The sequence below is a fragment of the Eurosta solidaginis genome, chromosome 5 (genome assembly GCF_040869045.1).
Source record: "Eurosta solidaginis isolate ZX-2024a chromosome 5, ASM4086904v1, whole genome shotgun sequence".
Lineage (NCBI taxonomy): Eukaryota > Metazoa > Arthropoda > Insecta > Diptera > Tephritidae > Eurosta > Eurosta solidaginis.
The window spans coordinates 272,604,081-272,619,400 of NC_090323.1; the positions used below are offsets into that span (position 1 = coordinate 272,604,081).

General features: G+C 37.5%; 3 protein-coding genes across 5 annotated transcripts; 1 reads left to right on the forward strand and 2 right to left on the reverse strand.

Moving 5' to 3' along the window:
• Positions 1-4,685: 4,685 nt before the first annotated feature.
• On the reverse strand, positions 4,686-6,393 carry mRpL46 (mitochondrial ribosomal protein L46). Of its 3 annotated transcripts, none has more exons than XM_067790754.1 (2): positions 6,286-6,393; positions 4,686-5,584 (listed from the first exon to the last, which is right to left on the reverse strand). In XM_067790754.1, the coding sequence occupies exon 2, from the start codon at positions 5,570-5,572 to the stop codon at positions 4,745-4,747; it is 828 nt and encodes a 275-aa protein (XP_067646855.1). In that variant the 5' UTR covers positions 5,573-5,584; positions 6,286-6,393; the 3' UTR covers positions 4,686-4,744. The 3 variants fall into 3 exon arrangements, with proteins under 3 accessions (XP_067646855.1, XP_067646854.1, XP_067646856.1); XM_067790753.1 differs by having other exon boundaries at positions 6,291-6,311; XM_067790755.1 differs by lacking the exon at positions 6,286-6,393 and adding an exon at positions 5,639-5,690.
• A 6,622-nt stretch (positions 6,394-13,015) lies between these two features.
• Positions 13,016-14,949, forward strand: PolD2 (DNA polymerase delta subunit 2). Its single transcript, XM_067786784.1, has one exon. The coding sequence runs from the start codon at positions 13,200-13,202 to the stop codon at positions 14,484-14,486; it is 1,287 nt and encodes a 428-aa protein (XP_067642885.1). The 5' UTR covers positions 13,016-13,199; the 3' UTR covers positions 14,487-14,949.
• Positions 14,497-14,959, reverse strand: LOC137251876 (U6 snRNA-associated Sm-like protein LSm8). Its single transcript, XM_067786785.1, has one exon. It carries the CDS (start codon positions 14,854-14,856, stop codon positions 14,566-14,568), a length of 291 nt encoding a protein of 96 aa, XP_067642886.1. The 5' UTR covers positions 14,857-14,959; the 3' UTR covers positions 14,497-14,565.
• Between the last annotated feature and the right edge of the window lie 361 nt (positions 14,960-15,320).

Genomic DNA, 15,320 nt, shown 5'->3' on the forward strand with positions numbered 1-15,320 from the left:
ATAGTTTCATGATCAGATATTTTGTATTCCTGCAAATTATTACAGAGAATTTCATCCGAGTTTGAAAATAATAGATCAATTTTCGATTCACTTGTATCTGTGATTCGCGTATTAAATTCTATTTTTTGGCTCATCCCCATCACAGCAAATATCTCATTTAATTTAGTACTATATGTCGAAATGCAGTTCATGTTAATATTAATTAGATTTATGTTATCATTATAGATTACTTTAACATCAATTGTACTATGTACATAAACTAACACACCTCCTGTGTGCCTACTGTGGGAATCACATCTTATCATTTTATAGGTTGCTATTTTTAATTCATTGTCTATAATATCTTTGGTTGTACAAGTTTCAGAGCACAGTATGATGCCTGGTCTATGAACTTCCGCCAACACTTCCAACTCTGATTTGTTAGCTACTAGGCTATTTATGTTTAAATAGATGCATTTAAAGTCATTGTTGATGTCCTTTGTGGATCGTTTTTGGTACTTTGATACTCTACGTTGCATAACATTAGTATGTTCCAGGTGAGCCAGTGGCCTGATTGTTAGTTGCTAGTATCCTAGCCTTTGTTTTTTTACATTTAAGTGTTTTAAGTAGACAGGGCAATGTCTGCTATTGCAAGGGTGATTGGTATCAAGCCCTAGATTTAATTTCTCATTAGCCCTAATACAATTTATGCACATGTTTTTTGGTTGTTCCTTGCACTCCATGGGTTTATGTTTACCCAAGCATTTGCTACAAACATCTTCATTATTGCATTCACTAGCTTTATGGTTGTATCCTTTACATTTAAAACACATTGTTATATCAACACCATCGTATACTTTGCACCTTTCCCATCCTATATTCAGTTTATCTAATTTTAACGCTTCAGTGAATATTTCCACATCCACCTCAACTATTGCATTATAATAATTTTTGTGACTAACTTTAACATTATATTGCTTAATAATTTTTACTTCACCCTGTTCAAAGCATTTATTTTGTTTTCGTAGACATTCAGTTAATTCATCACCATTCTTTTCAAATTGCATACCTGTTATAAATAGTCTTGGTTTATATTCACGAGGTATCTTTATCTCATATTCATTGCTAATTTCTTTGTCCATTATTTCTTTTATTTTGTCTCTTTCATTTTCATCAACACTATCGATCACCATAATACCATTATTACCAGCTTTAATATCTGTTATCTTTAGTTCCTTAGGATTAATTTTATTGTTTAAATCTTTCTTGGTTTTTTCACACGATTGTTTTACTTTCGGTTTAACAATAATAGGAGTACGTTTCTTTAATTCAGGCACTGTAGTAACTTTGCTTTTGTTTTCATCTTTTTTATTATTATTTTTCATTACTTCTGCATATGACAGCCCTTTTTCCTTATTATTACTACTAATTTTCTTTATTTCGTTACATACCTTTTCATTGTCTTTACCGATTATTTCAGTTTTATTTTTCACTTCTTCTATCATTTCATATAAGCTTTTTATCTCACCAATTTTTTTCTCAAACAGCTTTTGTGATCTTTCCATAGTTGCTACTCTTTGAGTATATCGACCCTCTACAGCTTCCAATAAAGCCTTTATTTCATTTTGGCTTTTCTTCATCACCTCTTCAAACTCATATTTATACTCATTTAATATTGTATTGTTTTTCTTCACACTCATTTGCATTTCTTGTAGCACCAAGTCTACATTCTGAATATATGTAACACATTCATCACACATAAATCGTGCCATAGGTTTTTCCTCAAACATTTTAACACAATATTTATCAACACCTGCACATGCAAGGCTTAAATGGTACACTTTATTACACACACCCTCGCATCGTATACCTGTCTCTCCTCTTATAGAGTGATTGCATTTCGCGCACATACCCATTTTGCTTTTGCCTTATTTCGATTTACTTCACCGTTTATTAGTATATGTATGTGTTTAAATTTGTTTATTAAATAAATTTATTTGAGTCTTTTTTCTCAAAGTTAACTCCTATTATATTAGGAATTCAATACCGTATTATTACATTATTTGTTACATTTTGTGAAGCGCGAACAAAACACTTTATTTTGCACAACTTTTTATTAATTTTTTAAAATGTTTTACCACAATTTTCCTGCTCGAAAAATGTGCAAAAGGTTTTCATGTCTGCTCATTAACGATCGCGATAGTTTATGTGCGACCGATCACAAATTGTCATCAATGTCCTCTAACGGAAGTCCAAGGAAACTTGCAGTTTCAACAGGGGTGGACCATAATGAGAGGGGTGTTAGAGGCATTGGTTCCACATTACAATTAAAGAGATGGTTGGTGTTTCATTAGAACAGTTTAGATGGGATTCAAGGGGTTGTGTAGCGCAATATATAGCTTCTCCAACCCAATTGTCAACCTCACCTTCGAGCGGCGAATCCCGTTTCACTAACAGACGAGGCTCTGGCGACCCCAAGCTCCTCATGGAACTTGGGGGTGGGGAGGGAGGGATGGCCTGAAGGTTTAATGTGGCCATATAAATCGTTCCCGAGATGGTCGGGCCAGCACCTTAATGGTGCTGTGTTACAGGAGCGTATCGGATCTGTATCCGACAAAGGACCATCACATCGATAACACTCCCCAAAGCCTTCGGGGAGTAACTAATCGCTACAACAACAACAGATGGTTGGTGTCATGTGGGGACACATTGCAAGCGGGGCATACATTTTGTATGTCGGGGTTGATTCTGGATAGGTAAGAGCTAGAGTGACTCGCGTTTCCCTGGGGAGTATGCGTTCCTCTTCCGCAAGTTTGGGTACTGTTGAGTACTGCATTCACCGGGCAATTCCTGGCAAAAAGCTGCGACGGCTGTTTGTGGAGTTCACTGAGGACCTGCTTGTGTTTTTTTGCTTCATACGGCTGAGTTCTCAGGTGCCGTATTTCCTCATAATGATTACGAAGATGACTCCTTAAGCCCTAGGCGGTGTTGGCTCATCAATCAGATGTCTGTTGGGATGGCCAGGTTTCTGGGTATTCAACAGGAACTGTTTGGTTAGCATCTCATTTTTCTCCCTGATGGGGAGTATTCTCGCCTCATTATGTAGATGGTGTTCTGGGGACATAAGAAGACAGCCCGTGGCAGTTCTGAGAGCAGTATTTTGGCAGGCCTGTAGCTTCTTCCAGTGAGTAGTTTTTAGGCTTGGCGACCATATAGGGGACGCGTAGCATACAATCGGCTGGCCAATTGCTTTGTATGTGGTAATGAGCGTTTCTTTGTCTTTTCCCCAAGTACTGCCAGCAAGGGATTTGGAGATTTTATTACGGCTCTGGATTTTCGGTACAATTGCGGCTGCATGCTCACCAAAATGTAGATCCTGACCAAACGTCACACCCAAGATTTTGGGGTGTAAGGCAGTCGGTAGCGTAGTGCCATCGACGTGGATGTTCAAAATGGTCGACATTAGGGACGTCCAAGTTGTAAATAGGGTCGCGAATGATTTAGTCGGTGATAATACCAGGTTTCGCGAGGCGAAAAAGCTGGAGAGATCAGGGAGGTAGCCGTTTATTCTTTTGCAAAGCTCATCGATCTGTGGCATTATTGTGCAGTCATCGGCGTAGGAAACGATAGCAACTCCTTCTGGTGGCGAAGGTAGCTTAGATATGTAGAAATTAAACAAAAGTGGGGATAGGACACCACCCTGTGGCATCCCTTGTTTAATTCTTCTTGGTTTTGATGTTTCGTTTCTAAATTGCACTGATGCCTGCCGACCACCCAGATAATTTGCGGTCCACCTTTTAAGACATGGGGGAAGGGTAGACCCTTCCAGGTCTTGCAGTAACGTGCCATGGTTGACCGTATCAAAAGCCTTTTGATAAGTCTAGCGCAACGAGTACTGTTCTATGGTGGGGGTTTTGATTTAAACCGCAATTTATCTGGGTGCTAAGGGCATTTAGCCCGGTGGTGGTGCTATGGAGCTTTCTGATGCCATGCTGATGACAGGCTAGCTGCAAATTTGCTTTGAAGTAGGGGAGCATAATAGCTTCATACCTGTCCCGATGTTCGGTTCGGAATCATGCATGGCGCCAAAAGATGGGGTGTGCCTTAAAGTATTCAAGAGACAGTTCTCCGGAAGATTTATTTCCTGTCATTGACGCCGACAATACGTATCGAAGGTGTAATGGTGAGCTGTATGCCAGGCCTAGTGTGGCTAGATCATGTTATGGGAATGGAATAAGACAATCTGGGCCAGTAAGTGCCCCTGTCGGCATCTGTATTTGAGGGGGTCTCCGCTGAGTTACGAGGGAAGGGTGAAAGAAGACTTTATCACCCAGTTGGCGTCAGTTATCACGAAACAGGGATTGCTGAAGTGACTTGTTACAAGACGCCTAGGCGGTTAAGCGCCCATTATTGGTGATTATGAGACTAATCAATGTTTCGTACTAAAGTTCAGTATGATATGACAAATATTAATCAGTTATTTTGCTTTTATGCCACATGTGCCGTGTTGTATAACTATCGAGTCTGCCCAAAACTAAGTAGTAGCAGTAAGATGAAATCCTCCAACAGCTGAAACGGCCGACACGATAGCTTACACAGATTTAAAACATGTTTAATGTTGCGAGTGCGGCAAGTCTGAAGTGGAGTGGAAGCTTAACTTAAATGTTAAAATATGACATTTTGTTATTAATAAAATACAAACTGTCTGATATTAGACAAAAAAATAAGTTATTTTTGTTCTTTAACTAATTAATTGCTTACGTTTTTATAACAGAAACTTTTGTATACATTTATTATAATCGATATATTCTAGTTTTTCTTCTAACGCTGGTTTAGTTAGCCATTCATAATTTTTAACAACTGTCTGATCCACAGCACCATCAAGTAAAGCAGCACGATAAAAGAAAACTTTTGCTCCAATACCATTTTCACGCATTCCGGCAGGATATTTGTATTTAAAAAACCCACAAGGGGCATTCCCATAAAAATGCACCTTCAACTGTGTTCCACATTTTTCACGTAATACACGCTCTGCTGCTTGCCTCATAGTTTCACCATCAAGACGGGGCCCTTGCGGTAGTAACCGATGTGTGTTCTTATTCAACACCTCTTCGATAACTAAATACAAGCTATCCTCTAAACATCGGTCAGTTGAGGTGGTTTTGTTGGCAGCATCATCGGCCGTTGATCGTGATGCAAATCGAGAACTTTTCAGCTCTTCTGTGTAGGCATCTTTTAAATCTTGCGCTGTCTGTTTAGTCACGTTGTCATCGAGATCTACTTCTATTTTTCCTGCTTTAATTAATTCGTTTTGTATAATATCCTGATCGTGTTTCAATTCATGATTTGATTTTAGACTATTTTCGAACTCCATACGCCATAATTGTTCTTGAAACTTTCGCTCCAAGCTGTTTAAACTCTTAGACACCACTGGTAGACGTTCCACCAGAACGGATGCATACAAATCCCAGTTTTGGGCAACGGTCGTTCTGGCGTCTGGTGCCGTCGTCGACATTTGAAGCGTTGTTGTCTTGGCGTTCCTTGCAAGCAATCTATTGGTCATTGGCACCAATTTCGCTGTTTTCCGAATCATTTTGAAATTGGCCTAATAATAAAATTATAAAATTTACCAAACCAACAACCAGAATTCGTAATTTACTTAATATGTAATAAACGCTCAGCTGATTATAACATCCGGTTTAAGGTCCCGTCACAAGCAGTTTTTCATATAGATGTGTTTAACTCAATCTTATGCATGAAAAAGTAGCCAACTTGCATCTTTCTTGCAATCAAACCATAAGAGGGAGGAGAAAATTTTAGAATAGCACCCCCCGAGCTCGGGGTAAAACTTGGTATCAAATGAAAGAGGGAGCTGTCCCGATCACAAATATATATATTTTAAAGTGCGCAAACTTAAAATTTAAAAATTATTTGTTGTTAAAATTTGCAAATTTAGCAAATTTCTATAGCACTTTAAATTACAATTTACACATCTTTCAAAACCTTAATCCACATACATATCTATATAAATTGGCAACGATAAACTTAAATTGCATTTTTGTATATTTCACATTCCATTTTTGCATTGTTTTTACTTATTATAGATGTTTTTATTAAATCAATCATCGCGATTTTGTAGCAACATGCACATTATATATATATATATATATATATATATATATATATATATATATATATATATATATATATATATATATATATATATATATATATATATATATATTATTGATGTCATTACAAAACTGTACTGCCACATAAACAAAAGAAAACAAATATAAATATTACCTTACCACCATTCAGTTAATAAAGCAAAAAGGGAAATATATATTTTTACTACTCATTTTCAAAAGTTCAAACACAGAAAGGTGTTCTACGCAGAATAACTGTGCATGGCGCAGCCGGTACCCCAGCGGGTTAGGGGATCAGAATATACCCGTGGTAGGTATGCCTGTCGACTAAAATATGTTACGGTCTGCTGCTACGGTCTACGGCTACGATCCACTTGGGAGCGTGTTCACGCGAACACACCTAGCGATGTGGCGAAAGTTGCGATAAAAAGATATATAAAAACAAGAAAAAGACAGACCGGCCATCACTACGAAAAAAATCGGCCTTTTTGAAGTTTGAGTTTCCGCCGTATACACATAAGGAAAGAAAAAATTTGGTAAGGGAAACTAAATCAAGAAAAATCGCCGAGTTGCCGGCCAAATCGACACCAAATTAGATGATGGTGGTAAAACGTATTCACCGATGGTGTTTTTAAATGATTATTGGGACTTACAACGTGAACATTTTCCCATCAATGAAACAACGCCAGAATTAGATCTGCATTTTAACCTATCAACCATTAGGCATGTTCAAGTGACAATTGTATGCTGCGCAGAAATAATAAAAAAAGGGAATTGGGTGGTAGTATATCTTAACCTAGGAGGACACTACCACCGGCGTAAAGGCCAGCACGAAGCTTTATCGCCACCTGGGTTTTTTGTTCACCTCGGACCACCGCGCCAACCACCACCAACGGTGCCTACTATTACCACGGGCATCACCATCGGTAGTACCTCCCCCAACTCCTTCATAAGCGCAACCACGAGCGCAACAACCATCAGACGTACCGCCACACCAGTTGCAACGCACGTAGCGGGGCCACGTACATAGGCTTGAGGCCATTAAGGTTAACACCAACAACAGGCGGTTCCACCGACCCCAAGACTAGCGCACCTTTATTAACTGCGCTCATACCGGCAATAATACCAGCCGCATCCTTACTAGCCGCGCTCATGCCGGCAATAACACTACTAGCGCATCTTTATTAACTGCGTCCATACCGGCACTAACACTACTAGCGCAACCCTTACCAACTACGACCAGATTGGGCTACAATAAACCTGCTACAATGACAATCACAGGACAGCGAATATAGGCCTGCGGGCATTCCAATTGCGATAACGAACATCAGCGGTTAAAGCGGTGAGTTCGTTCCACTACTGAACTAAAATTATGTATTTGTAGCCTTAACCTTTTTTTTAAAATTATATTTTTGACTCCGCAACATTATATAATGTTAATGTAACCACAACTAAATTAAAAGTGAATTGTTTATATAAAACACAAAGACCAATGTGCTAAATACCTTTGCACTGTAAATAGGATTGCAATTTGGTAGAAAAATGGAAAAATGAATTCCCTGTAGTTAAAGGCACTAATATTCAAAAAAGCATAAAAACAACTCAAGATTGATAGTAATGTAAAGTTTATGTCCTATAACTAAAAACCACGAAGATCAATTTAACGTAACTATTTAGTGTTGCAAAAAAGGGTATAAAGCTAATTAAAAGAAAAAAAAACCATATTCGAGTATATATCTATGTAATGTTTAAGTCATAGTAAATTGCCTTTTTTCTACAAGAAAAAATTTTAACCACCAAAAAACAAAGCATATTTTAATGGTCATGGGTGTGCAATTTATACTGCCTGTGAAACAAAGAAAAAGGTGTTTCAGGCATTAAAATCTGCTTTGCGTTGTGGTAAAATTTTACTAATACATTTTTTTTATTGATGCCATCGTGGCGAATATGATTTTGGAGTGAGCAAAAGTGTTGATATTGTTTCGGTAAGGAATAAAGTTTTATTGGTAATTCAAGCTCAGTTGCATTATCAGTAAAATGCATTAACTCTATATTAAGAGACGCAAATAACAAGTAATGCGGGTTGGCTTGCGTTAGCAAAACAAAACTATTTGTTGTATACATTTTTTTTTGGGTGACTGAGTCGAACTAAACCCGAAACAATACCAACCCTAACACTTACTTGTAAAACAGTTTACGTTTCACTTGAACAAGTAAAACGATTTCAGTAATTGTACTATAAGTTTAAAAGGTTCATGTTTTACCTGAACAGGTGAATGACTTCGGTAATTTTTCCATGAAGCTAAAAGCTTACGTTTTGCTTGAGCTTGTGAAACAATATTTTTTGAGGGGTAGGATTTACCCCAAGTTTAGTCCTAGTTGCGTTTATGACTAATTTCTCAGCGCATAGTACATATTACTGTCATTATACTATGTGTAATACCGAATTGATGTTTAGTTAAACTCAAAGTAATTATTTTAATACAACAACTATTAATTTTGTAAGGGGGCCCCAATTAACAGAAGTTGTATCCAAACTGTACAGCCCTAAGATAGATTTGTAAAAAAAAAAAAAAAAAAAAAAAAAGGAGAAAAAAGGGCATTTGACCAAAGTTCTACAAAAAAAAAGATTTTCTTTCATTACATATATAGTATATTTTTATTTTAGTACATATATAGCCTTTTTGATTGCTATAAAATTTTTCCAAAAAATTTGTTTATAAGCTTAAATAGGTTCCAAAACCCTTGTAGTAAGAAGTAAGAGAAAACAAAAGAAAAATCTATGTTAGTAGTAATAATGAGCATTGAATAAATTTGTTGACAATATGGGAATGCTGACTTCCTTACTTGTTTAGAAGGCACTTAGGGCACACAGGTAAGGGGCCACCGAAATACAGGTGCGTCGGTGGCCATGGTTATTGAGGGTGGGACAAGCCCCGGACGTCGCAACACCACCCGCGGCGCCCCCTATATATATTCGGCCCTTTATGTTTATTTTCCCTTTGGTTATTTTATTTTAATTCCAGCAGTTTTTTTGAATTTGGTTTTTAGAGTTAGTAACCGGTCATGTCCGGTTCGGTAATTTTTTGTTGCGCCAGTTTTTTTTTGAATTTTAGATTTTTGAATTTTTTTGAATGTTAACGGTCTGTCCGTGACATCCGGTTCAGCCGGATGTTGTTTTAGTTTGAATTATAATCGTTTTGAGTCGGTCTCTGCGCTTCTGTCAGTTTGTTTTGAATTCGACAGCTGCTCGTTTTGATAGGCATGATAGGAACTTTTTTCTGTTTATGGCGCAGGAACAGTGAGGTTGGCAAGGACCCGCCCCAGCCGACAATGACTGCCACTGTGCACCAACACATCATGCCGACCGCCTTCCTTACTGCTTCCACTGAAAATGCGTATCCATAACAAATACCAGATTCAAGGGGCTGTGTAGCGCAACCCTTCAGGTTGCCAGCGCAATATATAGCTTCTCCAAACCCAATTGTCAACCTCACCTATCCGCGGCGAATCCTGTTTCACTAACAGACGAGGCTCTGGCGACCCCAAGCTCCTCATGGAACTTGGGGGTGGGGAGGGGGGAGTGGCCTGAAGGTTTAATGTGGCCAAATAAATCGTTCCCGAGATGGTCGGGGTAGCACCTTAATGGTGCTGTGGTACCGGAGCGTACCGGATCAGTATCCGGCAAAGGACCATCACATCAATAACACTCCCCAAAGCCTTCGGGGAGTAACCTTTCGCTACAACAACAACAACAACATGGCGCAGCCGGTGTTGGATCGGCTAACATAACAATAAACATAGGAGTTATAAGGTAATATCAGCTCGTTCACGAATGCAAAAAAGAGCTTTTTCAAATTTTTGGTAAATAAAGACTAGGAAAGTTAAATATATATATTCATCAGATGAAAGGTATTTTTATGAGTTATTTTTCGATTCTGCACTTGTTCCGTTTTTTAGATGTGGCAGCACAGATTTGTAATGTCATAAAATATATATACATATACACATATAAAAGTTGTATAGAAATTTGCAAACTTTAACAACAAATAACTTTTAAATTATAAGTTTGCGCACTTTAAAACATATATATTTGTGATCGGGAGAACGCCCTCTTTCATTTGATACCAAGTTAAACCCCGAACTCGGGGGGTGCTAAACTAAATCGCTGCCCTATATACACATATAACACAAAATATGTTAGCAAGTATTTTTATTGTATAGTGAGAATGATTATAACAGTGCTTCGCGAAATTTTGTATGTGAATGGATGAGGCGAAATAAACTTGAATTGCCAATTCTGAAGTTTCTTTATATTTACAACATCTTGGTTGATTGTAGTGATGTAGGGGAGTGTATAAGATTGCGTGTAACGCGTTTATATAAAAAGCTTCAAAACTAGATTGTGTCTCGGCCATTATGGGGGAAGGTTTCCCAGCCAAATTCGGAGTCCAAAAAGACCCTACAAGAAACGCTGATAGTTTTACTAATGCACTCACACTTGTAATTGACAATGTTGATCCTGCGATGACGTAAACATTGATACTAAAATTTATGTATGTTCCTTTGTTCGCTCACGCATGTCCGCATGTACCCAACGACAGCCTATAATCATGAAAAAGGACTCAAACTGGGAAAGCTTCGGACACCTGGTACAGAACAAAATAACATACACCAGATACCATTATGCATGTGAGACAGATACATAATTCTCAACGGAATTTTATGTATGCGAGAACAGTTTATCCGATTTAATCATGTTCTCACTACTGACTGTCATATGACAATCAAATGATTATCACGGTTGTTTTGTTATTTTTTAAATTCCGCCATTTTCAACCGACGAAAACCATATAAAAAATAAGTTTAAAAAATGAAAAAGAGAGCATTTCAAAGCTCCATGCTAAGAGAAAAAAAATCGAAAATAATATTAAAAAATACCAAAAGCTGTCGGAATGTGTGGGGCGCACTCAAAAAATTGATACGCGAAAATAATAGTGGTTAGTGGTGATTCATTTTTAAATGTGTTTCCGCATGAGGAAAGCGCTCTTCTTTTGTTTTGTTATTTTCTGAATTTAAATTGGACAATTTGAACTCTAATTCTTATAAAACTATTTATTTTAAACAAATAAGAAACACATATGCTTTTATCACGTACAAAATTAAAAACGTAATGAAATAAAGTAAATAAAAAGCAAAAAGCATTGTTTCATTTTTTGGCGGAATATATCAATGGTCATTTATGATAGTATAACAGTCAAACCTGATATCTAGTAAACTATCATTTATGACATTTTTTGATAGTTAGAGTGTCAGCACTGATCCAGGAAAAGGAATGAGAGTGAGCAGTACGGCTATATACTTAATCAGTAGGCCATGTTGGTGTATAAGAAGGAGACAACAACTCACACGTACACATGTGTTTACATCACATTTGCGCAAGTCCCCTTAAGTTTGTGATAGAAAGCAAAGAGGATAAATACAAATGTATTTATCCTCTTTGTAGAAAGTTTGTATGAGGCGCTGATCGTTAGGTTGACATTGCTGACAATCACATGATAGTCATATGATAGTCAGTATTCTTGTAGGGGAGTTAGAGAAAACACCTAAAGCTAAGGCCAAATTGAGCTGAACTTCACTGCGCTGCAAAATTTTCTTCCCATGTATTGTTATGACACAATTCACACCTAGCTTCAGCAGCACTGCGCGGCGCGGCCATGTTGATCAAATAGGCAAAAAAGTGAAGCGCACTGTGGTGCAGCTCAATAATGTGGCTCTAGCTTACGGAGCATTTGCACTCATTAACTCAAAAAAAATACAAATTATATTTTATTTTTATAACCAATAATGGAACTAACTGTAATATTCATATAAAATTAAAGGACTGCATCGATATACAATAATCATAAAACCAATTTTTCATTGTTAAACGTATTACATTTTTATGACTTTAATCGACCAGGACCCTTTTTGCTCCAGTGATTGAAGTAATCTCCAATTGGCAGAGAGGTTTGATTTTTTACAAGGTGCAGTTGAAAAAATTTGAGCTATGCTGCCGCCGAACTGCAGATGTAATTCAGTTCCAACTTATACCCACAAGTTGGAAGCTGGCTATTTTTTCATGTCAGATGGCGCCAGTGTTGCTCAATCTACCGTTCTCCATAAAAATACGAGCGATCTACTCATAATGTTAAGAGGTACGTTAAATGCATCAAAAACTGCTTATGTTATAAGCCGAAGTCATTGGTGCCGTATGTCGTATCGCTGTATCCGTATCCCTAACGTAATCAGCTGTTTATCGTTACGACGGTAAACCAAAACCCAATTGGTTGGCTACGATACGGTTACGACCTTAGCGGCACCAATAATCGATTGCATTGATTCTCATAAGGTTGGTCGAATCAGCTGTTAAAAGGTTACCGATACGGTTACTGATAAAGCACCAATGTCTCCAGCTATAGGCTTTTATATAAAACATCAAACATTTGGTTACGAGTAGCAAAGTGACTTCCATTGTTTACTATATAGTTTGGCAGCTTAAGTAGAGGTTATGTTGCGAATAGAGTGGAAGGCAGTGGACTAGGCAGTCGAATGTCATATAATGAAGGAATGGTGTTCGGAGTTTTTTCAAAGTTAAAAAAAAAAATTATAAAAGATTTAATATAAATAAAACTATTGTTTTAATAACAACAAAAACGCCATATATATTCTGTATACATAAATTTGTAAGGATTATCTCACTTTAAAATTTGAATTAAATAATCTAAAGTTTTTTTTGAAACTGAGTCGAGAACTGTGCGTGTGAATGTGCGAATTTTCACCGATCAGCTGTTAGTTGCGCTACTTGGTAAAATTTACAATGGTGACTTCTCTTATTTATGTATACTGATTGACTACGCATGCTTCTAGGGTGCTCCAGATGTGGACTCGATTTAAGGCTGTGAATTGTATTGGCGAAGAAGAAGCACCAATCAGCACCAGTTTTGCGGGCAAATAAGCATATTTTGATATTTACACGAGAAATCAGGAAACTCCGTATTTGTTATTACGTTAAAAATTTATTGTTCAACTATGGAATTACGCAGTAAAACGGATTACCAAGACTTGTCCAACAAATTTCGATTGACTCATTTTGACTACCATAAACAGTATTCACACTTTTATGCTTATCGCTTGACAGAAATGACGTCTCTCCTACTGAATCAAGTGCAGGAGTATTGGGGCACCAATTACACTATAAAGAAACTATGCGAATTGCGAGAAGAACATAATGAAACGTGCATAATAATCGGAACAATTTACAAGCATCAAGCTCACAAACCAAGTATATTACGTGAAATTTCTGAAGAAAATCAGTTAGCACCACAACCCGCGCGTGAACATTATGCAGATCTGGAAGATAAATTAATTTTAGAAGATGAATTGCAACGTGTGCGTTTGTATGGCAAAGTTGATGGTCGATATATGGCGTCGGGTGTGGTATGTGCTGTTCTGGGAAACATTGAGGATGATGGTCGTTTTGATGTTGAAGAAATATTATTTTACGAGGCGGGACCACAAAAGCCATTACCACAAGTTGGTTATAGTAGAAAAGTGGTTTTAATCTCGGGAATTGATTACTCACAGTTGCATAATTATGTGGATGCCTTAAATTTATTCCAGCATTGGCTATGTGGTAATATATTCGGTCAAAACAATAAAGAAGTAGTGCGCGTAATTGTAGCAGGCAACTCGGTTCGCGCAATGGCAGAAGAACGAAAAACGGCACTGTTACAGCCCCGAAATGCAGACAATAACGAAGTCTTTGAAGCAATACGCTCCTTGGACAATTGTTTTGCTTGTTGGTCTAAAAGTGTTCCTATTGATATAATGCCGGGGGCATATGATCCGGCCAACTTCATGCTGCCGCAGCAACCATTTCACCAATTTATGTTTCCTAAGGCGTCGAAATGCACATCTTTCCGTAGCGTCCCCAACCCGTATGCATGCGCATTGGACAAGGTTAATATAACCGGCTGCTCAGGACAGAATATTCACGACCTGTTAAGGTCCACAATGATTGAGGAACCATTAGAGGCCCTACGTAGAACATTAATTTGGGGACATATAGCTCCTACAGCACCCGATACTCTAGCCTGTTATCCATATGTAAAAAGTGATCCCTTTATTTTACACGAGTGCCCTCATATATATTTTACTGCAAATTGTAGTTCTTTACAAACCGAGATCCACAAAGGGCCTAAGGAACAAACGACGCGATTAATTTGTATTCCCAGTTTCTACAAAACGAAAAGTATTGCTGTTGTAGATCTTGAAACGCTTGATTGTAAGGAAATCAAGTTCAATATTGATGAGTAAATAAACCAAGTTAAATTTAATAAACCATTTTTAATTACTACACGCTGTCACATGTTTATTTTCTGTAATTTTTATTTACTTAATGCACTACTGGACCCAGCGGTTCACCACGTATATTGCTTAAATCTAGACGAGAGTCGATTTGGTCATCGATTAAGCCTATCACTGCAATATTATCTCCACGAATGATGTGCAAGCCTAAAACTATTTGTTCAATGCCGGATGTTGTGGAAAATACTCGTTCGTGCGACTCGTCTAGGATAACATTTATTGTTTGGTCGAAACCCTTGAGCGTACCTATAAAATTACGTCCATCTGCTGTTATTATGGAAACGGTATGATTTATGTAGGCCTCCAAGCCCGATGCCATTTTAAATTATATTCTTTGAAAAATTTGCGGTAAACGTTTCGTAAACAAGAAAATTTTACTTGATGTCTTCTTCTTATAACAAAGCTGTTCAAAGCGAAATGTGAATTCATACAAATTGCGGATGCTTGAAAAAAACGTTCACAATAGTAAAAAACATGTTCCAATGAAACGTGATCCAGATACGGATTTGTTGAGATATCACTGTCAAATACCATTTCAACAATTATGGCAACCCTTTTTTATACATACATATATATGGCACAGCAGGTTTTTGCGCTGTAAGTTAGTTCAGTCCATGGTTCAACTATATACAGGTTGGCTCATCTGTAAAGCAACAAAATATGTCTGTTCAAATTGTCAAAATCTGTGTATTGGTGTTGGTGCGTATGGTATGGAATGGAAACATAAAACTTAGCAGTTTTTGTATGTGTAAGTAAAATGTTGCCAATGGGTTGGTTTCATTT

What these genes read in the sequence shown, in the direction of transcription:
- PolD2 (XM_067786784.1), top strand. Translation starts at nt 13,200, where the DNA reads ATGGAATTACGCAGTAAAACGGATTACCAAGACTTGTCCAACAAATTT.
- LOC137251876 (XM_067786785.1), bottom strand. Translation starts at nt 14,856, where the DNA reads ATGGCATCGGGCTTGGAGGCCTACATAAATCATACCGTTTCCATAATA.